Source organism: Falco biarmicus, chromosome 9 (assembly GCF_023638135.1).
Source record: "Falco biarmicus isolate bFalBia1 chromosome 9, bFalBia1.pri, whole genome shotgun sequence".
NCBI classification, from domain to species: domain Eukaryota; kingdom Metazoa; phylum Chordata; class Aves; order Falconiformes; family Falconidae; genus Falco; species Falco biarmicus.
In genome coordinates this window covers 43,618,621-43,631,105 of record NC_079296.1, presented here as the reverse complement: position 1 = coordinate 43,631,105, position 12,485 = coordinate 43,618,621, and the positions used below count along the sequence as shown (strand labels likewise).

At 40.1% G+C, this 12,485-nt stretch overlaps 1 protein-coding gene across 1 annotated transcript in view; it reads left to right on the top strand.

Annotated features, from left to right (window-relative positions):
- The window catches only part of CHAT (choline O-acetyltransferase), a 36,245-nt gene extending 24,063 nt beyond the window's left edge, over positions 1-12,182 (top strand). Inside the window, exons 13-15 of the mRNA XM_056353022.1 lie at positions 2,348-2,410; positions 6,429-6,566; positions 8,286-12,182. Of these exons, the coding sequence (XP_056208997.1) occupies positions 2,348-2,410; positions 6,429-6,566; positions 8,286-8,555 (471 nt within the window). The 3' untranslated portion in view covers positions 8,556-12,182. The remainder of the gene's footprint in view (positions 1-2,347; positions 2,411-6,428; positions 6,567-8,285) is intronic.
- The last annotated feature ends 303 nt before the right edge of the window (positions 12,183-12,485 follow it).

Here is a 12,485-nt window from a genome sequence, read left to right as displayed (position 1 = left end):
CTGCTTCTACCCACTGCACTTCACTGCTGTACAGGGAATTTCCAGGTGGCTGTTCAGATGCAAAACACTGCCATAATATAGATTATTTTGCACAATAAGCCCACTCCAGTGGAAGCAGACCACGTGGCTGCTCTACAGAATCTAGCATAGCATGGCTAGAAGTATTGCTGGGCTGGATTAAGTGTAAATTAATGAAATATTGTAAATCAAGCTTTAATGTCCCAGAGGATAAGGAAAATTTGCCCAGAGAAGTGCTCTGTTCCTTCACTGCTTCTTCAGTCTCCTTAAGGTTACCATGACCAGAACTTAGCTCATGATGAACAAGACTCAAATAATTTCTATGTTAAAACGATAACTCACAGGAAACCTGAAGTAATTCCCTAGACTGAGTGGGTAATCCAAGGCAGATTATGACCATACTATTGCACATAGTGACTACCATACAGTAGACAAGAAGAGGATGTTATTTGCTATCAGTGTCCTGTCTGACAACATGGTTCTTAATCATATTTCACTAGAAGCTGATGTTATATGTGCACACATTCCCCTCCACACTTGGGTGCCCAGGATACCCCCAGCCCCAACACACATTGCTGCAGGCTGACTATACGCCTAGGAGGAGCCAACCTAGCACATTATTTTGCCAGATCCTTCTTGCTCCCTCCAACTATCTCTTCCTACCTTCCTTATTCCAACACTTACTGACTTCTGCAGCTCTCCCAAAGCTTCAGAATTTCTCACCATTTTAAACCACCGAAATCTGAGATTGTACCCACCTTTCACTGCATCCTAAACTGTACGGCTTCACACAGGCAAGCAGAAGAATGCCATGCGTGTCTACAGTGAGCTCAGTCTCATCTCCCTAATCTTTATATCGCATGCCTTGGCAGTACTGAAGAGGGAGAATAATGGTTTCGTTCCCCCTGAAAAACCTGCAATCATAATGCAAACCAATACACTGACAGTTTTCCTGGCTTCTTGTCCACTGAGAGATGCAAAGGACATTTAAACTGATCTGTGAATGTTCTTTCCCACAAACTTTTAGAAATCTTTGTTTTGATGTGAACATCTTTATCTTTCAGTTCAAAACAATACGTATTATCATCACAGTATCATTAGAAACAAAATTCACTTAATACAGCCCTGTTCCAAGGTGATTTCTTTAGACCTACAGATTACCTCTGTATGTGAAGGGGTTAATTTTATTTTTTTGGACAAAGAGATGCATCACTTGGTTTAAGTAGCCTTGAACTCCCCGAAATATTGTTTGTTAATAGCCATTAATCCAAACTAAATTAAAAACAATTTTCTATCTGATGCTAATAAAAATGATCTTCAAATGATAACTTGAACAGTCACCAAAGATTGATCAAGTCGGATTGATTCTCTAGGAGGAGAAATATCTCATGCATTTGACACTTGCTGTAAAAGAAGTAGCAACTGACACTGCAGAGATTGCTTGAATAGCTGTAAATTAATCAGATTTAAAGACTGCATTTGGTAATTTAATCTGTATAAGGGAACTAAGGCCTAGCTCTAGCCCTATGAAAAAATAACAGACTCTGTACTTTGAAGGTCCCTGATGGTGGCCTTGAATGGCTTCTAAAATTAATTCTTTGTTCAAAAGATCATTCATCGTCCATAGGAGCTGAAGGTTCCCGTTTATCTGGAGACCCAGTCATTTCTGGCTGTTTCAGGGTCTCCAAAAGTTGTAGCATTGGACTTGATGTACAGCAGGGCAGTACTTCTTAGGAGCGTTCCCGCAATATAAAAAGGCTGTCATTTGACAGGAGTCAAAATTTATTGGCTTGTTATCTGAAATGTGAGGAATCTGTGCAGGGTAGAGCAGCCTTGGAAAATTCTAGATGCCCTTTCACACCAGGGAGTAATTTTTTGACTGGCTAGTAAAATATCAGTAATGGCTGTCATTAATACCACTGTCATTGTCTAGATACACCATTGTGGAAAAAATATACTGCCTAGCTGTTCTGAAAACACTGAATTACACTAGGCAATTATTTTCCCTACTTCAAATGGAGCAATTCCATTAGTAGTAATCTACTTCACCAAAATCCACGGAAGGAATCCACAAAAGGAACTGCAAGTCCTTCCTTGACTTTAAGCAAACTACCACCAATAAACCTGTTCAACCCTTGCACAACCAGGCACCGTTGCTGATTAGGACATTGAATCCCTATGACTTTTCATTTATAAATAATACTTACACCTGAATCAGGAGCAAAGGACATTTGAGTACGCTCGCTCTTTGGCTGCTGGTTAATTGATGGAAGATGCTATTTCTTTGAGAATTTATTCAATAACAGATATATTTCCATTCCCCCACCAGGATTCTGAGAAGATGCAGAGATTTAAGGATGCAATTGCAGCTCAAACTAATTACACTATTCTGGTAAGTGGAACACTGCTTTGTCTGAATAAGGACTAGTTAGTTTGTTCTAGAAAATTATGAAGATACAATCATTAACTATTTATGCAACAGAAAATGTAGGCATCTTTGAAGAGAAAAGTACGTGCCATGTCACACTTCTGAAAATTTCTAATGACCCAAACACCCTCCAAATAGCCATATTCAACTAACATCACCTTAAAAGAATAATTCCTGGAAAGCAAGATAACAAAATTCTGCATTAGACATCAGTGGCAAGACCATCATTCTTGGGCATTAGCTCTTTTATATAGAACTGTCATGGAACATGACACTCTGTATTCAACATATTCATGCAGAATGTGCTTCTACAAAACATTTATGATTTGTATCTGTGTCTTACTTAGGAGTCACAGCCACAAATTAGGATTCCACTAAGTCTGGTGTTGTACAAATTAACAATTAAAAAATGGCCTCCATCTTAAAGAGTTTGCAATCAAAATATAATAAAGGGACTTTTAAATTAAATATTGAAAGGCTTGCAATGGAAAACAGTAGCCTGATGAAATAAGCCTTTATTCTGGGTACTCTGTGATCAACATGAAATGTTAGCCATGAGGGTAGCCAAGAAAAGTGGCAGTGGGGATATTCTAATGGGGTACGGCAAGTGGACAGCTGAAAGCCTCATCAGGATGAGAAGTAAGCAAGCATTACAAGCAACCAACTCAACTGCTGTGTAACATGCATGAGAAAAAAATCCAACTGCAAAATCCAGATCCCCCAAGTTTACAGGTATTTAGACCGATAAACTATGATGTTACAGATAAGCTCAAGACAGCTGTTAACACATCAGGAATTCCACACACACAGAGCACCCCTAAAAATAATAATTTATGCATTTTCTTAGGCTTCTCTTCCCTAGCAGAGAGAGGTCCCTATCTGGGACCTGATCCTCAGTCTGGCTGGTATTTTGGAAAGTGTACTCTGGTATTCCAAAGTGCCATTTCTAATCAAGGTCATAACAATGAGGGAATGATTCCAGTAAGTTCTCTTTTAAAGACCTGCACATCTAACAAAAGGAAGAGATGCACACACACACACACCACCCCCCCAGTGAAGAAATCAGTTTAGCATGAAAAGCAACTCATTTTCTGTTGATTAAAAATTAGATAATTCAGTCTAATTAATGCTCTACATCCCACTTGTGCCAAGACAGGCACAGACTTAAACTACAAACAACTTAGTCTAACCACTTATGAAACTAATAAACGTTAACCAGCTATGTTAAGTGAATCTGCTACCTACGGTTTTGTCTCAGACCATTGCCTAACAAACCCACACTGTTGCTCACTGTTTAAATATTCAAGAAATCGTTCACTTCCAGAGGTGGTTTCAAAGGTATACTCAGAGCACTGGAGAGGTGAAGTGTTGCTTTCAGGCAGGATTATTCCCAAGACTGTGAAACAAAGAAGCAGGTGAAAAAAAAAACCAAAACAGGTTTGTGTTTCAAGCTTTGTGCTGGGAGCTTGCATCTTAGAGGCTGAGGCTCTGTGTCACCTGTAAAGCAGAGATGAGTCTTACTTCAGGGCAATTGCCTCACCTGAACCACCTCAGCGTAACCCCACCACCAACACAACATAGTGTAGGCCTACTACATCACAACCAATGGAATTTCTGTACAACATCTGTTCAAAATAAAAAGAAAAAATTTTCATAAAATTCTCCCTCCAAGTCATTTCAGTTCCTGAAACTCATAAAATTCAACCTCGCGTGTAGGTCATGGAAAAATACTAAAATTGAGACCGGAAAATTAACTTATCTTTAAATTTAAAAAGTTTTCCAGGTATTTCTATTCACCAAGTACCCCCCTTCTTTCTCAGAATAGCACAATGTAGTTGCTGTGCCTGTAAACTATGGTCAAGACTTACATTGTCTGACTAAATAGTGTGTAACAGGCTGAAATGTAATTGCTCCTAAGAAAAACGAAAAAATCTAGTTCATAAAACAAAAAGCAATTTAATGATTTTATTTCCCCTTGTTAGGGCTTACTAGTAGCATTGCTATCTTAAGTGCGGAGCTCTAAAATTCAATTTAGCACAGTTTTTTCCTATGTGTTGACTCACAGTTTATTTCGTTAGGCTGTCTCGGCCTCTCTTCAGACATGACATTGATCTATGTTGCAAAAATGTCAATTCTAACAACCTTATAAATCTTGTGTGATAGCAAAATATTTCCTTTTATTATCAAGTCAGTTTCCCTCTATGGGAAAAACAACGTAAACATGCCCTGATGTATGCTACTTTTTTGCAAGCTTCCTTTCTCCATCTGGGCTGATGAGCAAATAGCCCCCCTACCAATGAGTGCCTACTCCTTAATAAGACAAACAAGATTATGCACTCCCAAAACCCTGCTTCAAGCATTATTAGCGGGTTAAAATTATTTTCCTCTTAAGAGGAAAAGCAAACTTGTGCTTTTTTTTTTTTTCCATTTGCCCCTTAAGAGGAAAACCAAGTTTGTACTTGTTTTTAAATCCTGCCTTCTCTCAGGTTGCTTCTTTCCCTTGTTACAAGGGGCCTGTGCCACAGGGTTATCGGTTCTACTCCCAGTGTAGTACCACGTCCCTTGTTCAGCATTCTCTTCCTCCATGGCTTCAGCCTGTTACAAGGGGTAAGCTACAGCTCAGTCCTCATAATCAATGCTCCCACCAAGAAGAATAAACCTAGACTGAAGGGTTTTAAATGCATATTTTAATCTGATGCAATTCCTGCCTGACTGGAACAATTTTTGATTGGGTTTTGTAAAGAAACAAAAGTCTGTAACTATCCTGGTCTGCCCATCTCCGACGACTGACTTTTGATCCTGTTAGCTATCTTCCATCACATTTGCTATCAGGGCAAAGACCTTAAAGCCAATGCATTCCTTAAGTCTACAGCATTAGGTAGCTGGATAGAGCTGAAACACCCAAGCATATCTAGCTCGTGGTAGAAAGACTTACTGCAGGCTCAGCAATAATTCTTGTAAGCTGGCTAGCTGGCCACCAGCATGGCCCTACTAAAGTTCAGTCACTGCACATGCTGCCGATCACCTCCCCAGGTGATCAGGAGAGGAGACTGGGGACACTCAGGAGCAGGGTTTGGGGGCAAGCATAGCTGGTTCTGTGCTGGAGATGATGGTGAGCAGAGACACGGGCAAGTAGGATGGCAATTAGACTGCTGCTCTAGGTCTCTTGCTTGTCAGGCACATTATTCTCATTAGTTAAGCCCTCTTTAATTTGATTCTAGCTTCATGGCACCTGGGCTACAGTACCATCCTTACTTACCAAATTTAGTGTTTTCAATTGCCCCATTAGGGCGAGGGCTAAAGTGATGGTTGCCCCTGAGATAATCCAGCACAGGGCAGGGGGAAGTGGCATATTTGGGCAGTGAATTAAATCAAGAAGGCATCTGTGTCCACAACCACAATCTTCTTAAGTGGTGGGGTATGCTAGTAGATCTGTGATAGATCACTGGCAATTCTATCTGTTATTCTGTGATCACTGTTACATCTGTTGGAGACATCTACCAGATCTTTGGATATGAGTTCTGTGGAATAGCACATGCTTTACCTGCCAGAGAGACCCAGGCAGCAAGGCAATGAAAGATAAATTTGTTTCAATTCAGATCTGTCTTGCTATCTTGAAATACAATCCAAGTGACACACAGGAAATTCCAAAACAAGTTAAAGATTTCTAAGTGTCCCATGTGCTCCCTTCAGTGGCTTTGGAAGCCCAGCCCATGATACTTAGCTCTGAGAGATGCCGGATAACATCAGCACATGGTACATCTCAAGACCAGCTCCTTCCTAATTTTTACATCTTCAGAGCACCATATGAATTTCTAGTTACTGATCATCCAAGTACGTACTCAGAGTAATATCTGAACATTACCAGCATTACATCATCCAAACCAAGTTCATCAACTCTGACCAGAAAACAAGGCAGTTACAGCTAAGAAAATGTCTCCATACTCAATTAAACGCTGGTATCTTATCATGTCGTACACAGGCTATTACTGGAATGGCAATAGACAATCATCTGCTGGGGCTCAGAGAGGTGGCACGGGAACACTTCAAGGAACTGCCGGAGTTATTTACAGATGAGACATATTTGACAAGTAATCGATTCATCCTTTCAACCAGCCAGGTGAGTTTCTCCTGTTCACTGGTCTTGCTAAGCAAAGGCTAACTCATTTGTGTTCTGCCAGACTTTGTAGCTCACAGTTAAAAAAAACAAACCACCAAAACCAAAAAAACAAAACAAACTACAACAAAAATCTGTTACCATCAAGAACCATCAAGAAGACTGCAAAATTCTCCAGATTTTTAATCTAGTTTTCGTTCATCCCGCAAAATGAGAACCGCAAATACTGAAGTTATCACTTCCCTTGCAACATCCCAAACCCCTTCCCAGAAATTCTGGAAACGCACACAAACAAGCTTAGTACAATTCGCATGAGGGCTCAGTGTTTCCTCACTTCCCAAACTATGTATCTTCCCATTCCCTTTCTTCTCATCCTTCCCCTAAGGTGACAGCTCTAGTGTGAATTCTTTACTCCAGTGACAGTACAGCCACAAGCCAGACAGGCTGCCACTCTGAGAAACAAAAGCCAAGAGCCACGAGGAAATTTTACTCTTAAAAGTAGCTGTGTCTGAAATCTTCAAGAGCCTTCAGTTACTCAGTGTAAGACTGCAGCCTGCGCAGGCATGCATCCTGGATTTACAGACATTTACGGATTTTAGTTATTTGCAACCATACTAAGATACTCTAAGAGTCAACACTTCTTCCATTTAATGTTGTGAATAAGGAAACATCTTTATAGCATACAGCCTAAAAATTAAATGTTTCATTGCATGTAGTAGCAGTCCTAATGAAAGAAGAAATCTTTGTAGGAATTAATTTACTGAAACACTAACCCAACTGCACAGATTGGAACTATGCAACAAAAGAGACTTATAATATCATGCTACAGCATAAAACCTTAATAAGTAATTTGATCTTGTCATAATGTTTGTAGGCTTTCAGACATGAGTGAATGTAACCAACATACTACTACATAAATTCTGGAAGAAACTATCCATGAGCAAAGAGTGCTTCTGAATAGCTTTATGGCCTTCGGCTGTTGCACGGCAAATTTATCTGACAATTCTATGGCTCTATTAGCAGGACTAATGGCTTGTTCTAGACCATTAAAAAGCCAAATGTCATTTGTGAAGGCCCATGTACACAGAGTCTGAAACATATAGATTTCTAACACGTCTTTTGTTTTCTGCAGGAGAAAGTGTTTCACTCCTGCATTATGCCATGATTAAACTCACATGTCATAGACATATAGCACCTAGATGCATTAAAATATTTTTATACAACAACACAATTATAAATGGTGGTTAGAAATGGACAATACTACTTTCTCTAATTGATTACAGTCTTCCCATTACAAGTTTAATATAACGTTAAGATAACCTTAAGACATTTAAAACCTTAGAGAAGTTTTATGTATCATAACTTTATGTATCAGAATCACATACATCCTTAAAAATAACCCATCTTTCAGCAACACAGCTTATAGCTGTTAAAGATCTAGATAAAGTGAGAAAACTTATGCATTATATCCACTTCAAATGATACCAGTTTCCAAACAATAGCAAACAAACAGAGCAACCGAATTCAGTATTGAGATCAGCTTTTACCTTCAAAGTGTCAGCTCCAGGTCTGGACTTCTGAAGGAAGTGATATTTTGCAAGGGGGGTTCACCACATTTTCAGCATTTGTAGCATTTGCTTATCTTTTTCCTCATTCCTAACCAACCGATTTCAGGTGCCCTCATTAACCAGAGATCACTCCTTACCTTCTCCCTGCAACCAGGTTCCAACTACTACGGAAATGTTCTGCTGCTATGGGCCTGTGGTGCCCAACGGTTATGGGGCATGTTATAACCCTCAGCCAGAGCATATATTATTCTGCATCTCAAGCTTTAAAGACTGTAAAGAAACCTCTTCAGATGCGTTTGCAAAAGCTGTGGAAGAAAGTCTCCTAGAAATGAGAGATCTGTGCAGTAGATGCAATCCTACTATGGCAAAGCCACTTGCTAAACAAGAAGCAACCACACAGCTGCAGAGTGACCACAAACTCTAAGAGGCTGTGGGAGTTGTTTTCCTGAACCCACCTTATGGAAGAAACAATAATATAGTTGTTCAAAGGCAAGATAGTACTAGTAATATATTAGTGTAGAACCAAAATGTCATTGTTTTACATTGTAGCTGACATTTAAAACCCTGTACATACTAAACTACCATTTCTTGCTTGAGAGTCAGCAAAAAAAGGTTTGGTCTCAAATGGCTGAAATGAAGGAAGAAGTATATTTCTAACCATAATTAACTTATGCCTTTTTATCACCTAAAAAATTGAGTAAGTTTGTCTATGACATAAATTAAATACTAAGGCACACCAATTAATTAACACCCCCTGCAAGTAGCACTAAAGTATTCACATCTATTCCTGCAAGACTTGCATGTTAAAAAAAATCAAAATATTCCCCTACTGGGAATGTTGAGAGTGACATTGTAAATAATAGGCTGATGCCATTAAATCTTGAAAATTTGAATGTAGAGTATTTAATACCACCATGCTATTTACTACATAAGGAAAACAGATTATTTTTAAGTGGCCACTGTGTATTTTCACCAACAGGGTTTAGGAAGATTACACTAGTGTTTGCGTGTTCCCCCAGTTCAAAAATGCTGCAGAAATAATTTAGCCTTTATTCTGGTTTGCACTTGCCTCAAGCACAGTCCTGTTCTGAAAGTGGCATATTGGAGATAAGATCCATCACAGAGAACTGGGAGAATTTTGTCCGTAATGAATTGACTTAATTATTTCTTTCTATCAGTGTGCAAAATCCAGTCTGACAGAGAGGCAAAGCACAAAGCATAAGTGCAATTCAGTCCTGCTTAAGACCTTTTCTGTTTGCACAGGAACGAATTTAGTCGCTGTGGTTAGCAGGAGAGTATATGCAACCACACAAAATTAAAGAGCAATAAATAAGTAGAAAGAAGAGGCAAACTTGCAATATAAGGAAGTCTCCAAGCTAGAGCTATAAATACCAGTTTAAGAGTACTGGTACTCATATCAGCTTTGCATCATCCCACTTGGGAGGATTTATATTTTATATTTTTAAATTGTAGATGTAGGGTTCATATTCTGCAATACGCAGTAAATTCAGTCAGGAAAATACTAGAGTATCTGGTAACTTCCATATTCTGTGAGTGTTACCCTGAGGGTTTTCTCATTATCTCTTTTCTTTCATTCCTTACAAATCCTTCCAAGGACTGATATTTTCAGTTACTTCCTCTTAAGCTGAAATATGTTGTCTTGCTTAGGAGTGTTCAGTCACCGTTGTTAGAATACAGCTTACTGACTAAAGACACTTAGCTACTAGCTCCAGTGCAGAACCTTTGCTAGACAAGCTGGAGCACACTCGGAGGCCTGGCCAGGGACTGCTTACTTGCCTGTGGAGAAGCAGAGACATCTTTTCTTCCTTTGTAGGCTGAACAATCACATGTGTAAGCACTCTCAAGCCTAAAAGCAGAACAGATTTATTACAATAAACTCGAAGCGCAGAACTCTAGATACAGATTCAGTAGATTATATGTGTCCATGTTTATTTTACTGCCTCTTTGGAGGGGCGTACATGCAATTAAGCAGTCTGCTGGACAAAGACTACCCACAACCCCATCTATGAAAGCACAGTGGGCCTGATGATCAATTGGAGCAAGTCAGTTGTGTTGGAGCAAATCAGCTGTGATGATTTACAGTGATTGAGAGTGCATTCACTTAAAAACGTATGTGTTTCATTACTCCATGAGCTGTGGCTCAAACCGAAGGTGAAATCTATTTTTAGATGTTATAAATAATATTATGGCATTAAAACTGCCCCAAAGTTAAAATGTAAAAAAAATTTTAAAAAAAACCAACACCAAAAAAACAAAACAACCCCCCCCCACCCCAAGAAAACTGTTAGTCAAGCCAGACATTCACTTAATGGATATACTGTTCAAAATACGATTTTAAATAATTCCTATACTATAATTATGAAAATTACTTTGAAACATTCCCAGTACTTTTGCTTTGTTCTCATGTCCCTAAAAATGCATTCCACATTTTTAACATAAACATAGCAGTGTTTTGCGTCATAGAATTGTATGTTTAAAAGTTATAATTATATTTTAAGTGTATAAAAATGCTGTGAATGGTTATTTAATTATTTATTAATTTGCTTCTAACAAAATGTACAATTTTATTTTGTATTCCTAGTTCCATAGTTACTGATGCTTATTTGTAAATATTACCCATGTTTTCATTTTACTTTTTTTTTGGCTGGAATTTTAACAGTAGCTTAGACACTGTACTCAATACACAATCACTGAGAATTCAGGCAGAAACTACAGCCACACCTGAAATTTTATACCAATTTATCATTAAGAGCCCCTTGTCTACAGCTGCTGTGACAGGTGTTTCAGATTCTGCAATACTGGCAAATACTAACACCATATTTTTACTTGAAGAAGAAAACCATGACCACCCATACTTCCTATTTATTTAGCTAACCATTCCATACTTGTATCTTGGATACTCACTGCTCTGAGTTTAGCATTCAGCCTGAATACCTAAAACTAGCAGCTTCAGTGAAGCCAGTCCCTCCAGGGGAAGGCATTTGCATACATCCTTAACCTCAGCCACTGCCCCTGCTAAAAGTGGGATCTGCCAAGTGCCTGGCCCTGTTTGAGAAACTGCAGGCTCGGTTCAGGCATGTTTAAATTGGAGGGTCCTGATTAAATTACAGATAGATAAAATTCAGGGCACAGGGCATTACAAATGTCTCCGTTTGCAAGCATAAGGGACTGTGCTGCTCCTCAATCAACCCCTACACCCACACATCAGGGTCCCATGCTGCAGTTGCACCTATTTAAGGATTTCAGGAAACGGGCAGTTTTCTTAGGTTCTTATTTAAAATTATTTGCGTTATACAAATGAAGTTCTCTTCTAAGGTTTAAAAATACACAGTCTATGCACACGCACTTACGGAAATTGAATGTGAAGCCTTTAAAACATTTCCAACCAGAAAACTATGGAATAGACAGTTTGTTATAAAGAGGGAGAAAATCTTGATTGACAAATTAAGTGTAATTACATGGATGTAACAAGTGGCAATGACTTAACAAGACCTCTTGGTGAGACCCGGGACATACAAACCCCCTGCAAGAGAATTTTGAGGCGGTAATTGTTTCGCTCTGCCCGTAGGTGTACATCGTGTGCGCACGGCACTGGGATGCAGAAATTAAAAAGGCAATTTTTCTCAACTTCTATGCTCACTGTGTACAAAAGTGAAAGAAACTTGACTTCTTTCTATCTATAGTGATATATAGATAGGCATATATACATCATGGCAAGCCGTGGCGGTGGGAGGGCGCGGGAGGCTGGCCTTGCTCCCCACAGCGCCCTGTGGCAGCGCAGCCCAAAGCCTCCTGTATGCATTGCAGAGGACATAAAAATATTTTAGCGATACTTTTATTTTTATAAAATAGTATAGATTTATGATAAATGTAAAGGTGTGTTTATAGCACGTCAGGTTTCTGTTGTGTTTTGCTCTCGACTAATATATATTTATCTGTCTATATTAACATATATGACCCGAGGTGTGTATGCCGGCAACATGCATTCAGCTTATGGAAAGATGGAGCTTTGCACCGCAAATAAAAAATCCCTGAGGAAAGACGTTGCCGCCTTTTTGTGCCAGGCGCCGCCGGCCCCGCCAGCCGCCGCGGGGCAGCCCCAGGGCGCTGCCCGCGGCCCCTCAGGGGAAGGGGGGAGGGGCGGCCGCGCTAACGGCCCCGGGGCGGCCCGGCCCTCGCAGCCACCGGCGCGGCGGGAAGCGGGCCCCGGCTGGGGGAGCTGCCGGGGGGCAGGCGGGGCGGCCGGGCCCGGCGGGCTCCTCCGGGCGTTTGGCAGCGGTCACGCCGCGCTGAGGGGCTCGCAGGCCGCCGAGGGAGGCTCTGTGTGACTGGG